Source organism: Macrobrachium rosenbergii, chromosome 36 (assembly GCF_040412425.1).
Source record: "Macrobrachium rosenbergii isolate ZJJX-2024 chromosome 36, ASM4041242v1, whole genome shotgun sequence".
Classification (NCBI taxonomy): domain Eukaryota; kingdom Metazoa; phylum Arthropoda; class Malacostraca; order Decapoda; family Palaemonidae; genus Macrobrachium; species Macrobrachium rosenbergii.
This window is the reverse complement of record NC_089776.1, coordinates 6,650,174-6,665,417: the sequence shown is the minus strand read 5'-3', so window position 1 is coordinate 6,665,417 and position 15,244 is coordinate 6,650,174. Positions and strand designations below refer to the sequence as shown.

Below are 15,244 nucleotides of genomic sequence, written 5' to 3'. Positions count from 1 at the left end.
AGAGAGAGAGAGAGAGAGAGACAGAGACAGAGAGAGAGAGAGGGAGAGAGAAATTAAAATCATATTCTTTTGGACAGTAAAATCATTAAAATATTTTCCCAGAAAAGTACCAAACTGATTCTGAATTGGAAGAGGAGAGAGAGAGAGAGAGAGAGAGAGAGAGAGAGAGAGAGAGAGAGAGAAGAAAAAAATTAAAATCATATTCTTTTGGACTGTAAAATCATTAAAGCATCTGCTAGACAGGTATCAAACTGATCCTGAAATGGAAAAGAGAGAGAGAGAGAGAGAGAGAGAGAGAGAAGAAGAAGAATAAGCAAAAGAAACGCGAACTAGAAGAAAAAACAATACTTATTCCCAACCGATTTGCAAAGAATCGCGGACTTGCACCATGTACTCCCTAAGTCTAAATTACTTTTTCCTCTCTATCATTATCGCCATGAAACTCGGCATTAAACGCAGAATGAATCGGTAAGACAAAATGACCAAATAGACAGCTAGCTTCCAAAACTAAATAAATAAGTATAACCTCAAAAAATTTTCCATGTTTTTTCAATATCAGCATCTGTCAGTTCGAGAATGTCTCTCTCTCTCTCTCTCTCTGACCAAACAACATTCCATTACCGCGGCTCCTTCGGACACTGGGTTTAAGAGGATGAACAGTTCAGTGGGAAGCAACAACGGACTGGTAAACTATTTTTCGAAAATAGAATTCATTACAAACGAAAAGCATTAAACGTCAGAATATTTCATTGTAAAAGTCAGGGAGAATGAACCAGTTTATCTGTTCAGTAATCCTCAAGACAAGCTGGCGTCACATTCATGGAGGTCAGCGTTTAAGGCTTCCTGTGAGTCTTTCGCATGTCAAACCATCCTACTCTCCATTTCCAGCGCCGAATGACCTCATTGGTCCCAGTGCTTGGCCTTTGGCCTAAACTCTATATTAAAAAAATGAATAGATATAAAAACTCCTGCATTTAACGAGAAACAAGGCATAAAAGAAACGCCGCATTATCTGTTTTTAATCTATTTATCTATTATCTTTTTTTTTTCTTTTTGAACGAGTGTTATCTCTTCTTTCTGTATTTCTCCTTACCTCCTCTTACTTCTTCCTAATGGACACTTTAATATTCTTTGGAAGCTTGAATTTCAAGTCAATGGCCCCTGTGGTGGGCTTGTCCCATAGGAATAGGTTTCATCTACTGAATAATAATAATAATAATTCATTAAAATCATCCAGTCCTGACAAAGGCTATGCCCACGGATCCCTCACGTTAATAAACCCCTTCTATAGTTAACCTGTCATTATTAGAAATAAACAAAGATAAAAACCCCAGCATTTAACGAGAGCCAAGGCCTAATCCGACAGAAACCAAGATGGAATCATGTCATGCAACTTAGCCTGTTGTCACTGCGACGCGACGAGCATCATTTATCTCCGGTTCCCGAGATCCCTCGCGTCTCTGCTGAGTCATGGACTTCCCGGCAGCATCCCGACTCATTAATGCGCATGCGTGTGACAAAGGCGTTGTTCATTTGCATGTGGGTGATGATGATGATGATGGTGATGGTGATGGAAGGAGGCTTTGTTTTGATGGCTCTCGTCTGCTGGATATGACATAATAAAAATGGAATGAAAGCCTGGGCTTGTGGTGTAGTTGCGATGGTAGTCCGCTTAATTCTGGAAAGTCGATGGATTTTTTTTTTATTTTTTTTTTTAAGATTCTTACTAAGCAAACGTTTAGGAATTATTATTATTATTATTATTTTGTATTAATTATTATCATTCATTATTCAAATAGATTATAGAACAAGCTTATTATTATAATTATTATTATTATTATTATTATTATTATTATTATTATTATTATTATTATTATTATTATTATTATTATTATTATTCAGAAGATGAACCATATTTATATGGAACAAGCTCACCAAAGGGACCATTGACTTGAAATTCAAGTTTCCAAATTATTATTATTATTATTAAAGATTATTATTATTATTTATTATTATTATTATTATTTATTATTATTATTATTATTCAGAAGATGAACCCTATTCATATGGAACAAGCCCACCAAAAGGACCATTGACTTGAAATTCAAGTTTCCAAAGATTATTATTATTCTTATTATTATTATTATTATTATTATTATTATTATTATTATTATTATTATTATTCAGAAGATGAACCCTATTCATATGGAGCAAGCCCACTAAAGGGACCATTGACCATTCTTCAAGCTTCCAAAGAATTTGGTGCTCATTAGGAAGTAAGAGGAGATAAAGAAACATACAAAAAGAAGAGATCTCACTTATTAAAAAGAAAAAGCAGATTAATAAATTAATAAACAGATAAAAATGTATTCAAATTCAAAGAGAATAGATGACGATGAAATGGCAAGAACGCATCATCCGAACAAATGAATCTGTGTGCAACAACAGACTGATAACTTATGAGAAGACAGAAGTTGCTTCCTTCGACGAATCAGGCTGGATAAGAAACCCGCCGAAATAATATTCGCGAAAAGACGAAAGTCTGATGATTTTCATAAAAGATGAGTCAAGTTCCATTAATCTAATCGTCCTAACACCAACTGATATTCAGATCTAAACTGGAAAACACAGATCATTTGATGAGGTCGCCACGCCAGCGAACTCCAGGCAGTCGCCAACTTTATCCCCCAGCCAAATTGGAAGAAGGAGTCTGCGTACACCTGATTATGTTATTGTTACACGCTTGTTTGGGATGTGACTAATGATGGCAATTGCCGCTTGGCTGTCATAACGACGCTCGTATCACGACCACGAGAAGAAGCCCCTGTTTAGGACGCCAGGGCTAAATCGATAATCCCGTTTCGCCGTCAGGACACTCGAGTCTATCCAATCTCTTCAGCAGAGCTCAAAGACATTGTTGGGTGTTCTGTCATTTTAAGAGAGAGGCGTCGGTGGTACGTTGGCTTGTTATTAATCCTGGTTATCTACGCGTCAGCTACTCCGAGGGGCTAGTACTGAACGTGGCGGAAGCTTCTTTGGACGACGTGTTTAGTACTAGCCCCTTGGGGATCAAAGTATTATATACACCCATTTCTATACTGCATATATATATATATATATATATATATATATATATATATATATATATATATATATATATTTTTTTATATTTTATATAAAAGCAGTGGGTACATACTTTCTAAATAGTATTTCCTTTTTCTTCATTTTTTATGCCTTTTATAGATTGTTTGTAAAGACTAACCAAAAACAAATTTAACAACTGAATTATTTTGGGAAATTATTCCTCTTCCGCTATTTAGTCTGTTCTTAATGCTTTTTTCATTTTTCAATTCCAGGTGAATTATTATTATTATTAATACCATACCCAGATGGTGTGGCTACCCTGGAGTGCTTATATCGCTTGGGCATAATTGCGTACCCAATCTGACCTATGGACTTCCTGATTAGTTTTTTAGGGAAGTTGTATTATATCATTCACTTCTCTTTTTTTTTTTGTCAGCGTTGACATTCTTGATGTTAAACTTCCTGCTCTTACTGTGCATATATATATATATATATATATATATATATATATATATATATATATATATATATATATATATATATATATATATATATATATATATATATATATATATATATATATATATATATATATATATATATATATATATATATATATATAATATATATATATATATATATATATATATACATATATATATATATATATATATATATATATATATATATATATATATATGTATATATGTGTGTATGAATTTCTCATTATGATCAGATTCTTCTTTTTCCAGAATGCGTTTAGAAAATGAATGTGGAGTTTAAAAATGATATTTAAACATTTTCATCAGGATTTTAATTCTTTTAAAATTTCTCACAGGATATCATTATTTTCGGTCGTCAATAACCATTGTTGTTTGACGCTAGTCAGTACTAATCAATTAACTTCTCAATCAGCCAGTCAATCACTTGACAGAAGCAATCAAAATTAAGTTAGTCTGCTTTAAAGGTATATTAAATCATTCTCTAATGGAAGGTTCACATTTCTGAAATAATTATTAAGCAAGTAAAAAAATGCGCCGAAGTTTCTTCGGCGCGATCGAGTTTTCTGTACAGCGTATAATCGAGGCCACCGAAAATAGATCTATCTTTCGGCGGTCTCAGTATAATGCTGTATGAGCCAAATGCAATATATATATATATATATTTATTCATTATATAATTTTTTAGATAATTTTTCTATAAAGTTTTTGATACAAGCAAAATAGAATTTATTTTCTATTTGTATACATTATATATATATATATATATATATATATATATATATATATATATATATATATATATATATATATATATATACTCGTATATATTGTCTACTTTGGCACTAAAAGCAATATATTTATAATTATATTTATTTTTTTATACAATTTTTGATACAGTGTTATTACAACATTTTTTTATTCAAGCAAAATCGAATTTACTTTTACTGTGGCACCAAACTGAATATATATATATATATATATATATATATATATATATATATATATATATATATATATATATATATATATATATATATATACGTTTATATATATATACGTTTATATATATAAATATGTATATATCTTTCTAGTGCGTAACAGAGCTTTCTAAAAGAATCAAAAGGACATAGCGCATCGGATAAGGTTATCAACAACAAGCCAGGGCCTTCAATAAACATAATCCGAATATCTCAGCAGTAGTCTTATCTCTCTCTCTCTCTCTCTCTCTCTCTCTCTCTCTCTCTCTCTCTCTCTCTCTCTCTCATGCTACTATGACTATTTTCAATAATAATAATAATAATAATAATAATAATAATAATAATAATAATAATAATAATAATAATAATAATAATCAAATTTTCTCTGTAGGTTAATGTTGACAATGAATGACTTTTTGATGGCATTTTTATAAGCCATTTTACGTGGTCATTTTAAACATAGTAATATTAGGATACAACGACAATAATAATAATAATAATAATAATAATAATAATAATAATAATAATAATAATAATAATGGAGAAATCCACAGTGGTGTAAATAACGTAAACCTATATTAGAAATATATTTACATTTACACAAATGTGAATTTCTTCACCATTTTGGTGACTCGTGCTATTATGAGACTTTTATGAATAATAATAATAATAATAATAATAATAATAATAATAATAATAATAATAATAATAATAATAATAATTTTCTCTGTAGGATAATGTTGATATTGAATGACTTTTCGACAGTATTGTTATAAGCCATTTTTACAACCCATTCCATTTTCATAAGACATTTTCATAAGAGCCATTGTTATAAGCCATATTTATAGCCATTTTTACAAGCCATTTTACATTAGCCTCCAAGGACCTAAGGTGGGCCGTTGCATAAGTACTGTCGGGAGGAGCTGAGCCAACGTGTCTCTAAGTACTGTATTTAGCTCCGTGGTCAAGTGTGGCCCAGCAAACTCCCACGAGCGAATAAAGCAGCAGGGGTATTCGCATTCATGAGCCGGGGAGAGCACACGCAGGCAAGCAAGCACGCAAGCACGCACTGCTATTATGTGCATCATGATATACGGCTTTCCCTCCGGGTACGATAATTATTGCTATCGCCTGCGATGCGCAGCCACTGGGCCTGTCTCGTGGAAATCTCGTACCCTCAGTGTATTTCGTTTTATCAGACAAAATTCTCGGTAATTACAGCATTTTTTCGTATCCGGGAGGGCCGTAAATGAAAGCCATTGGTTGAGTGAATCCTAGGAATTGTTACGAGCGAATTTATTTAAGACGAATGATTCGTCTTGTTTGTCTTTTGAAGCGATGTGAACTCGGCGACATCTGGCAAGTACTGAGCCATTGTCAGGTGCCAGGGGGTCGATAATTCATTAGTGGCTCCCGGCCTCTTTGAAAGGGGTGCAGAAGTATACGCGGACAAGAGACAAAAAGATAAGAGAGAGAGAGAGAGAGAGAGAGAGAGAGAGAGAGAGAGAGAGGAAGTATGAGTTGGCAAAATATTCTTTTAAGAAGTTCTCTCGATGTCATGAACTGCTTGATCGATTTTCTCTTTGAGATTTTTTTATTTTTCATTTTTCCTTCTCTCTCTTTTTTTTTTAGCCTTTGTCTTCGTCTCACTGATGTAGTTCCTTTGTCGTTGTGTGCTTTTTTGACCTGTGCGTTGTTTGCCTTGATCGTATGTTGACAAAGATGTGTGTGTGTATATGTATATATATATATATATATATATATATATATATATATATATATATATATATATATATATATATATATATATATATATATATATATATATATTATATATATATATATAATTGTCCTGTATATTAATATAATTAATAACAGAACCTCACACTTAATAACTTTGACTCATTTTGACTCATTTTCAAGCTCAAATTTGCAATGCACAAATATGCAGCCGTAAGATGCATACCAGTTTATCAAAGAAAAAACTAAACTGTTGCATTAGCCAGTGTTTTCTTGGTATTCATTTCAGTAACAAATGAAAAAGAAAAAGATTGTTCATTTTTATGTATAATCTGTTCTTAAAATTTGGTAATACAGAGCATTTATTGATCTTTGAAAATCATGCACCAGGGAATGTCCCTTATCTTTAATGAAATTCTCTCTCTCTCTCTCTCTCTCTCTCTCTCTCTCTCTCTCTCTCTCTCTCTCTCTCTCTCTCTCTATAAGCTACATTAACATCAAAGGAACAAGTAAATGGGCAACAGAAAGGCGAAATTAAATTAGTATCCATGGGGACAATTACTCTCTCTCTCTCTCTCTCTCTCTCTCTCTCTCTCTCTCTCTCTCTCTCTCTCTCTCTCTCTCTCTCAGTTTATCGCTGCCTCTATATCCCTTTAGAATTGGAGATCGAGAATCAAGAATCTTAGCTACTGAATTCTTAATCAATAATAAATTTTATAATGTTTTACTGGTAAGCCAATTTCATATCAAAGAAAAGTAATCATATTTGCAATGGTCTAAATGGAGACTGAATCCTGAATTCATTTTCCTAAATTACTTTTTTTTTTTTCTTTATATAAGAGATTGAATCCTGAATTCATTTTCTTAAATTACCTTTATTTCTTTATATAAGAGATTGAATTCTGAATTCATTTTCCTAAATTACCTTTTTTTCTTTCTTTATATAAGGGATTGAATCCTGAATTCATTTTCCTAAATTACCTTTTTTTAATATATAAGAGATTGAATCCTGAATTCATTTTCCTAAATTACCTTTTTTTTTTTCTTTCTTTATATAAGGGATTGAATCCTGAATTCATTTTCCTAAATTACCTTTTTTTTTTTCTTTATATAAGAGATTGAATCCTGAACTCATTTTCCTGAATTACCTCTATTTCTTTATACAAGAGATTGAATCCTGAATTCATTTTCCTAAATTACATTTTTTTTTTCTTTATATAAGAGATTGAATCCTAAACTCATTTTCCTAAATTACCTTCATTTCTTTATAGAAGAGATTGAACCCTGAATTCATTTTCCCAAATTACCTTTAGTTCTTTATAGAAGAGATTAGGAAGGACCCACTTCACACCTCTGAGCCCAGGTCGATGCCGAACAAAAGAATATGCCTGCCTGCGCTTTTTAGACCTTTTCGCAGTCTCCATTTTTCTTTCCCCTTCTTATGATTCACTTTCGTGGTTCATTTTTTGTGGTTTATTTTTGTGGTTTATTTTTGCGAGCACAAGTCTTCTTCTTCTTCTTCGTCGCCTGTGATCGATAGAAACAAAGGTAATCAAAGGGGTTGCCGATCCCATTCTAGTCTGCCAGTTCTCTCATCGTCATCATCACCACCACCACCACCTTCGTCATTATCGCTTATTCTTCTTCCTTTTTCAATTCCCTTCTGCTCTTTGCGTCGCCATGCGTCGTCCGTGTCGTGGCACGGTTTGGGTGCCACGCCCCCTCCTCCTCCTCCTCCTCCGCCTCTTCCTCCTCCTCCTCCTCGTCGTCGTCGTCGTCCTCCTCCTCCTCCTTCTTTCTTCCTTCTCTCTTCCTCCTTTCCTCTTCCTCCTCCTCCTCCTCTTCTTCCTTTCCTCCTCCTCCTCCTCCCTTCCCCACCTCCCCCTACGTCTTGGGCCTTTTCTCGAGCGTGTGCAATCAAAAGTTGGCGGTGACTAATGATAGCGAGAGAGGCCCTTTGTGCCCACCTATGCCAATTTCGCCTTCTATTGACCACCCTCTTGACACTATTGATGCCACTTCTGTGGCTCATTGATGTCGGGGCACCCTGCTGACTGGCTGTGATCAAGGGAAAGAACTAGAGAGAGAGAGAGAGAGAGAGAGAGAGAGAGAGAGAGAGAGAGAGAGAGAGAGAGAGAAATGGTATTAGTATCTCTCTCTCTCTCTCTCTCTCTGTCTGTTCCTATGTCAAAACTATTTCAAAGTAACAATAATGAAAAGAAATCATTTCTTTCCATATCTTCTTTTTTAAGCTTAAATACATCCACGAAGATGTGACAGATTCCACCTCATATGACGTAATGTTTATATATATACAAATATATATGTATTTTTATGCATACTGTATACATACATATATATACAGTATATATATATATATATATATATATATATATATATATATATATATATATATATAGATTTATAGATTTATATATATATATATATATAAATATAGAACTGCAGTGTCTGCAAAATTTATATATTGAGATATGCCATATAAGGTTTGTACATAGAATCACTTAAAGCTTTGTGTACAGAATCCCTCAAAGGTTTGTACACAGAATCCCTTAAAGGTTTATGCACAGAATCCCTTAAAGCTTTGTGCACAGAATCCCTTAAGGTTTGTGCACAGAACCAGCATAATCCAGTAAAGGTTGTGCATAGAATCCCTTAAATGTTTGTGCACAGAATCCCTTGAAGCTTTGTGCACAGAATCCCTCAAAGGTTTGTGCATAGAATTCCTTAAAGCTTTGTGCACAGAATCCCTCAAAGGTTTGTGCACAGAACTCAGTAAAGGTTGTGTACAGAATTCCCAGAATCCCTTGAAGGTTTGTCCACAGAACCCCGTAAAGGTTGTGCCCACAATTCCCAGAATCCTTTGAAGGTTTGTGCACAGAATCCCTTGAAGGTTTGTGCACAGAACCCGCAGAATCCCTTAAAGGTTTGTGCACAGAATCCCTTAAAGGTTTGTGCACAGAATCCACAGAATCCTGTAAAGGTTGTGCACAGGATTCCCAGAATCCCTTGGAGGTTTGTGCTTAGAATCCTCAGAATCCCTTAAAGGTCTGTGCACAGAATCCCTTAAAGGTTTGTGCACAAAATCCTTAGAATCCCTTCAAGCTTTGTGCACAGAATCCCTTACAGGTCTGTGCACAGAATCCCTTAAAGGTTTGTGCACAGAATCCTTAGAATCCCTTCAAGCTTTGTGCACAGAATCCCTTAAAGGTTTATGCACAGAACCCCCTCACCTCCATCAGCATATAAATTCCATCGTCAGCAGCCGCCTCATTTTTCACCTGATTGATCCCCCATCCCGGGGATAAGCAAGGTAACTGCTGCAGGCATAGAGAAAAAAAAAAACACTCCATGTTTAGATAATTAACGGGGAGTTCATTTTTCTTTTCCCAAAACATAAATGCCCGCCGGTTTAACCAGATCTGTCGAAACGCGAAGCTTATGAGATTTTCAGTTCGGTTTAATGGCCCCCTTCCTCCTTCCTGGCGTTGCTGGCTGGGTTCTTGCCCACTGACGGGCATTAGCGCTGGATTTGGTTCAGGGTACTTACGTACATGCTCCGGGTTCCAATCTGGGATCGAGGCATTGCTGAGAGGACCAGGACGATTCTTAAAAATGAAAACAAAAGAAGCGAGAGTCATTTTGTAAGAAACTAAGAGGCAATCGGCTTGATTTTTTTAAATTCTATTTTCTCATAATCTGGCGTTTAGGCGTTTGTTATTATTGATTAGGCTAGTTTTGACTCCCTCTCACTTTGGTACTTTCGCGTTTTTCTCTCGCGTCTTGAGAGGCGTTAATTGGATAGAGGAATACTAAGAGTGAACGATTGCTATCTATCTATCTATCTATCTATCTATTTATCTATCTATCTTTCTTTCTTTCGCGTCTTGAGAGGCGTTAATTGGATAGAGGAATACTAAGAGCGAACGATTGCTATCTATATATCTATCTAACTATCTATCTATATATCTATCTATCTTTCATTCGCGTCTTGAGGGGCGTTAATTAGATAGAGGAATACCAAGGGTGAACGATTACTATCTATATATCTATATAACTATCTGTCTATATATCTATCTATCTTTCTTTCGCGTCTCGAGAGGCGTTAGTTAGATAGAGGAATACTAAAAGTGAACGACTGCTATCTATCCATCTATCTATCTATCTATCTATCTATCTATCTTTCTTACGCGTCTCGAGAGGCGTTAATTAGATAGAGGAATACCAAGAGTGAGCGACTGCTATCTATCTATCTATCTATCTATCTACCTATCTATCTATCTATCTATCTATGGAAATCTCCCTGTGTGGCCAGGAAACCAGAGAGCGATGAAACCAACCAATGTCCGGAATCCAGCATCAATCTAATCTCGCGTTTTATTGCCTCCCTTCTTGTCATGTTAATCCCCGATTAATTATGACTAATTGCGCTTTCCAGCCGCCTGTTAATCACGTATCTCCCTCGAAGTCCTTGAAAGCATTTGAGTGGCTGAGAGGCTGTTTAAACTCTAATTAATCACTCCGGGGTAATCTGCGAGCCGAAAGGTAATAAATATACCAGGTGGGAAAATTTATAGTGACAACGCAATGTGCCAGTAGCAGCTGTAGCAGGAGAAGCTGGGGTTGCACCGCTGCCGATGCTGTTCCTGAACAGCTGTTGCTTTTTCTGCTGCTGTTCCTGCGGTTCCTGAGCCTTTTCTGCTGCTTCTGATGATGTTCCTGATGCTGTTCGTGAATAGCTGCGTCTGCTGTTCCTGCGGTCCCTGCCTTTTCTGCTGCTTCTGCTGTTCACGCTGTTCCTGCTGTTCCTGCTAGTACTGCTGCAGCTGCTGCTTTTGCTGCTGGTACTGCTGCGTCTGCTGCTTCTGCTGTTCCTGCGCCTACTGCTGTTCCTGCTGGTACTGCTGGTACGGCTGCATCTGCTGCTATCTGCTGCTTCTTCTGTTCCTACTGCTGTTCCTGCTGCTCCTACTGCTGTTACTGATTCTGCTTCTGCCGCTCTGTTCCTGGTGCTTTTGGTGTTCCTGCTGCTTTACATATATATATATATATATATATATATATATATATATATATATATATATATATATATATTTATATATATACACTGTATATATTTTAAGGTGTCTGTATGTGTATGTGTTGTGCTGTGTAACCAGGTGAATTCTTGTACATTTACACACACACAACTGCTTACTCGTCAGATTCATTTGAAACGGCATTTTAAATTAGTAACTTTATCCCACAGGCAAATTAAGACGTGTATAGATACTGTCCGAAATTACTAATACGGAAACAATTCCCGTCAGCTGCCTCTCATTTCCAAAACCGAAGGAAACTGCCCTAATCTCAAAAAGCTCTTTGTTCCCATAGAGTTCTTTGCAGCATCCCTTCGGCCCCTAGCTGCAACCCCTTACATTCCTTTTCCTGTACCTCCATTCATATTCTCTTTCTTCCAGCTTGCTATCCACCCTCTCCTAACAATCGTTTCATAGTGCAACTTTTTGAGGTTTTGAAAGGGGGTTGCAGCTAGGGGTCTAATGGTGATATGGTGTGAGATTGCTGGACTCACGCCTCTTTTCACCATACCTGTGACCAAGCATACTTACACTATGCATTCCTGTGGACCAAGAGTAAAAAAAAACGCAATTAGCAGCAGCCTTCTTATGAAGAAAAAAATTTAAAAATTGGAATTACTTTCGGTCCATCCGCCAGAGAGAGAGAGAGAGAGAGAGAGAGAGAGAGAGAGAGAGAGAGAGAGAGAGAGAGTTATGGCAGACGTGCCCCATACCCGTCGCAGTCGGGGTCCGACTTCATCATCATATGCCCCGCCGTTAAAACTAATTGAGGCTAACTTGGCTAATCTCGGAGGCCGTCTCTTACAAAGTAAGCTGTTTGTACCGAGATTCTTGTAATGCGGCTTGCCACGGAACTTGCTTCTCGGTGTTTCCCGAGTTAGGTCTCTCAGGGTGGTCTTTTGCCCCGAGGTCCATTTGAGGTCTTTTTATTAAATTGGACCTGGATTTGCTTCTGGCAATTCCTCTCAGCCAAGATACACTATCTTATAATCAGACTATGTTCCTTATCTTAAATTATTATTATTATATTATTCAGAAGTTGAACCCTACTCATATGGAACAAGCCCACCACAGGGGCCGTTGACTTGAAATTCAAGCTTCCAAAGAATATTATGGTACTCATTAGGAAGTAAGGCTTTGTACTTTATCTTAAAGCAGACTGTGTGCTTTATCTTAAAAGGAGACTGTGTACTTTATCTTAAATTGTTATTACTATTATTCAGAAGGTGAACTCTGTTCATATGGAACAAGCTCACCACAGGGGCCACTGACTTGAAATTCAAGCTTCCAAAGAATATGGTGATCATTAGGAGGTAAGACTATGTACTTAAAATCTCTACAGTGAGCTTTCAGGGAATCTGCTGGATTCCCCTTTTACGGTTAATGTATGGGTAAAATCTCTGCAGTGAGCTTTCAGGAATCTGCTGGATTCCCCTTTTACGGTTAATGTATGGGTAAAATCTCTACAGTGAGCTTCCAGGAATCTGTTGGATTCTTTGCAGTGAGCTTTCAGGAATTAATTTACATTCCCCTTAATGTAATGGGTAAAATCTCTACAGGAGCTTCCGGGAATCTGTTAGATTCCCCTTTTACGGTTAATGTATGGGTAAAATCTCTACAGTGAGCTTTCGAGAATCTGTTGGATTCCCCTTTTATAGTTATGTATGGTTACAATTTTGGGTTTTAAAATCTCTACAGTGAGCTTTCGGGAATCTATTCGATTCCCCTTTTTCAAAAGGGGGAATCGAACAGATTCCCGAAAGCTCTCTGTACAGATTTATTCTTAAATATATTTATACCCATACATAACTGGATTTGTTTCTCCAATTTGATGCATATTCGAACCAAGGTTAAAAAAATGGAAAGCAAAGGAAAGAACCGACTCCTGAAGCCGAAGAAGGAGAAAAACTTGCTTCTTAAATAAAGGAAAGTCTTGGAAACAAGGAACAGAGAGAGAGAGTTCCAAAGCTTGTCAGAGGACGGAAGAATGGGCAAGTAAGGACCTGTTACCGAACTGTGGAATCCTGGGATTGCTCTTTCCACAGGATACGTAAGTAGGAAGGTGTGGCCTGACGGGTGTTACAAGGCTACCTGAAATACCACTATAATAGCCCAGTGAGGTATCCCAAAGAGGGGAGACCAGAGATAAACCACAATGAAATATAAATGAACAATATTCAGACATTAAGGACAACATGAATCGTCAGTACTGGAATGAAAAAAAAAAAACCATTACGATGTCTAAACAGGGCCCTGTCTTTCTAAAGCTTCCATATGAGTTTCTTGCTTCCAAAATATTCTATTCATTCACATTTTCCTTTCTGTTATGATGCATTCTTTCCGCATAAAAACTCATGGCCATATACCACCAACAATACCTTTTCTACATAAGAGTTTTATGCCTGTAACATCAAAACATGTTTTAATTTCATTGTATGAATATTGAAGAAGTAATCTCTGTCAGAAAGAAAAATCTAAAGGTATACAGAAAATCACTTTTGCAAACAGAAATCTTACTATTTTTTACGTCACTGCTTATCTTGGTAATGTCAAATATGGTCCTTGGCGAAGATTTTAACACGCAGAATATCGTAGAAGGGGATGTAGATTTAACAAAATTAAACATTCTCAACATTTTAGAAAAGAATATTCAACATACATACGATTACTTAACTAAAATTCGTCCTTCTCACAGAATAGTTCGTGTATTCTGTCCCATATATGAGTACTCGATTCATTTCAACCATTAGAAGAAGAAGAAGAAGAAGAAGAAGAAGAAGAAGAAGAAGAAGAAGAAGAAGAAGAAGAAGAAGAAGAAGAAGAAGCATATGACATTGTGTTTTCTTCATACTTATCTCCCATTCACATCACTGCGTTAGTTGAAGAAATTCCCAGAAAAGCATTCTCATCTTTTCCTCAGTACCATTTTACTTCCTTTTCTTCCTCATCCAGGACGCGATTCACTTCTACCATTAGCAGAAGAAGAAGAAGAAGAAGAAGAAGAAGTAGAAGACCGAAAAAGAGCAGAAAGAAAAAGGTGTTTCTTCAGAAAGCAAACCATAATAAAACCTCCGGTCGGTAGCGTCCATTACGGAGCACAGGCGACTCATTAAGCGTTCCCCGCCACTTAAGTGATCAGAGGCTCGGCATTCCAACATTAATCTCTCTAAAACATCACTCACTTAAGCCCAATTAAGCCGTGGCTCCCTTCACCTGCTTCTGGAAAGGAAAGGTGGGCCAAGTTTCCTATCGAAGGCCTGCCTTTCCTTTCCAATGTTTAGCTCAAAGAGGACTCTCTGCCTGACGAAGTTGATGCTGAAGGTTAACTTATACCTTCCTCGCCTCTAATTGAAATATAAATTGCGCTTGTTTTGATTCACTCTTCATAAGAAAATCGTTATTCCGATCAATTCATGTTGAAGGTTAATTAAGGTAGGCTATTTGTCTGTCCGTCCGCACTTTAGTCTGTCCTCACTTTTTCTGTCCGCCCTCAGATCTTCAAAGCTACTGAAGCTAGAGGGCTGCAAACTGGTATGTTGATCATCCATCCTCCAATCATCAAACATAACAAATTGCAGCTCTCTAGCCTTAGTAGTTTTTATTTTGTTTAAGGTTAAAGTTGGCCATAATCGTGCCCTTGGCAGCTGTGTAGAAGTAAAGTTTCATGTGCCTCGGCTCATACAGCTTTATACCGAGACCGCCGAAAGATAGATCTATTTTCGGTGGCCTTGATTACATACGCTGTAGCGGCTGTACAGAAAACTCGATTGAGCATTTTTTACTTGCTTCTTATTTTGACCAACTCTTCACAAGAACATGTCCATTCAGATCACGCCAAGCTGAA

At 36.3% G+C, this 15,244-nt stretch overlaps 1 protein-coding gene across 1 annotated transcript in view; it reads left to right on the top strand.

Annotated features, from left to right (window-relative positions):
* LOC136856538 (testis-specific gene A8 protein-like) overlaps positions 1 to 15,052 on the top strand; it is a 16,395-nt gene extending 1,343 nt beyond the window's left edge. The window contains exons 2-4 of the mRNA XM_067134381.1: positions 11,062 to 11,229; positions 14,151 to 14,274; positions 15,013 to 15,052. Of these exons, the coding sequence (XP_066990482.1) occupies positions 11,062 to 11,229; positions 14,151 to 14,274; positions 15,013 to 15,052 (332 nt within the window). The remainder of the gene's footprint in view (positions 1 to 11,061; positions 11,230 to 14,150; positions 14,275 to 15,012) is intronic.
* The last annotated feature ends 192 nt before the right edge of the window (positions 15,053 to 15,244 follow it).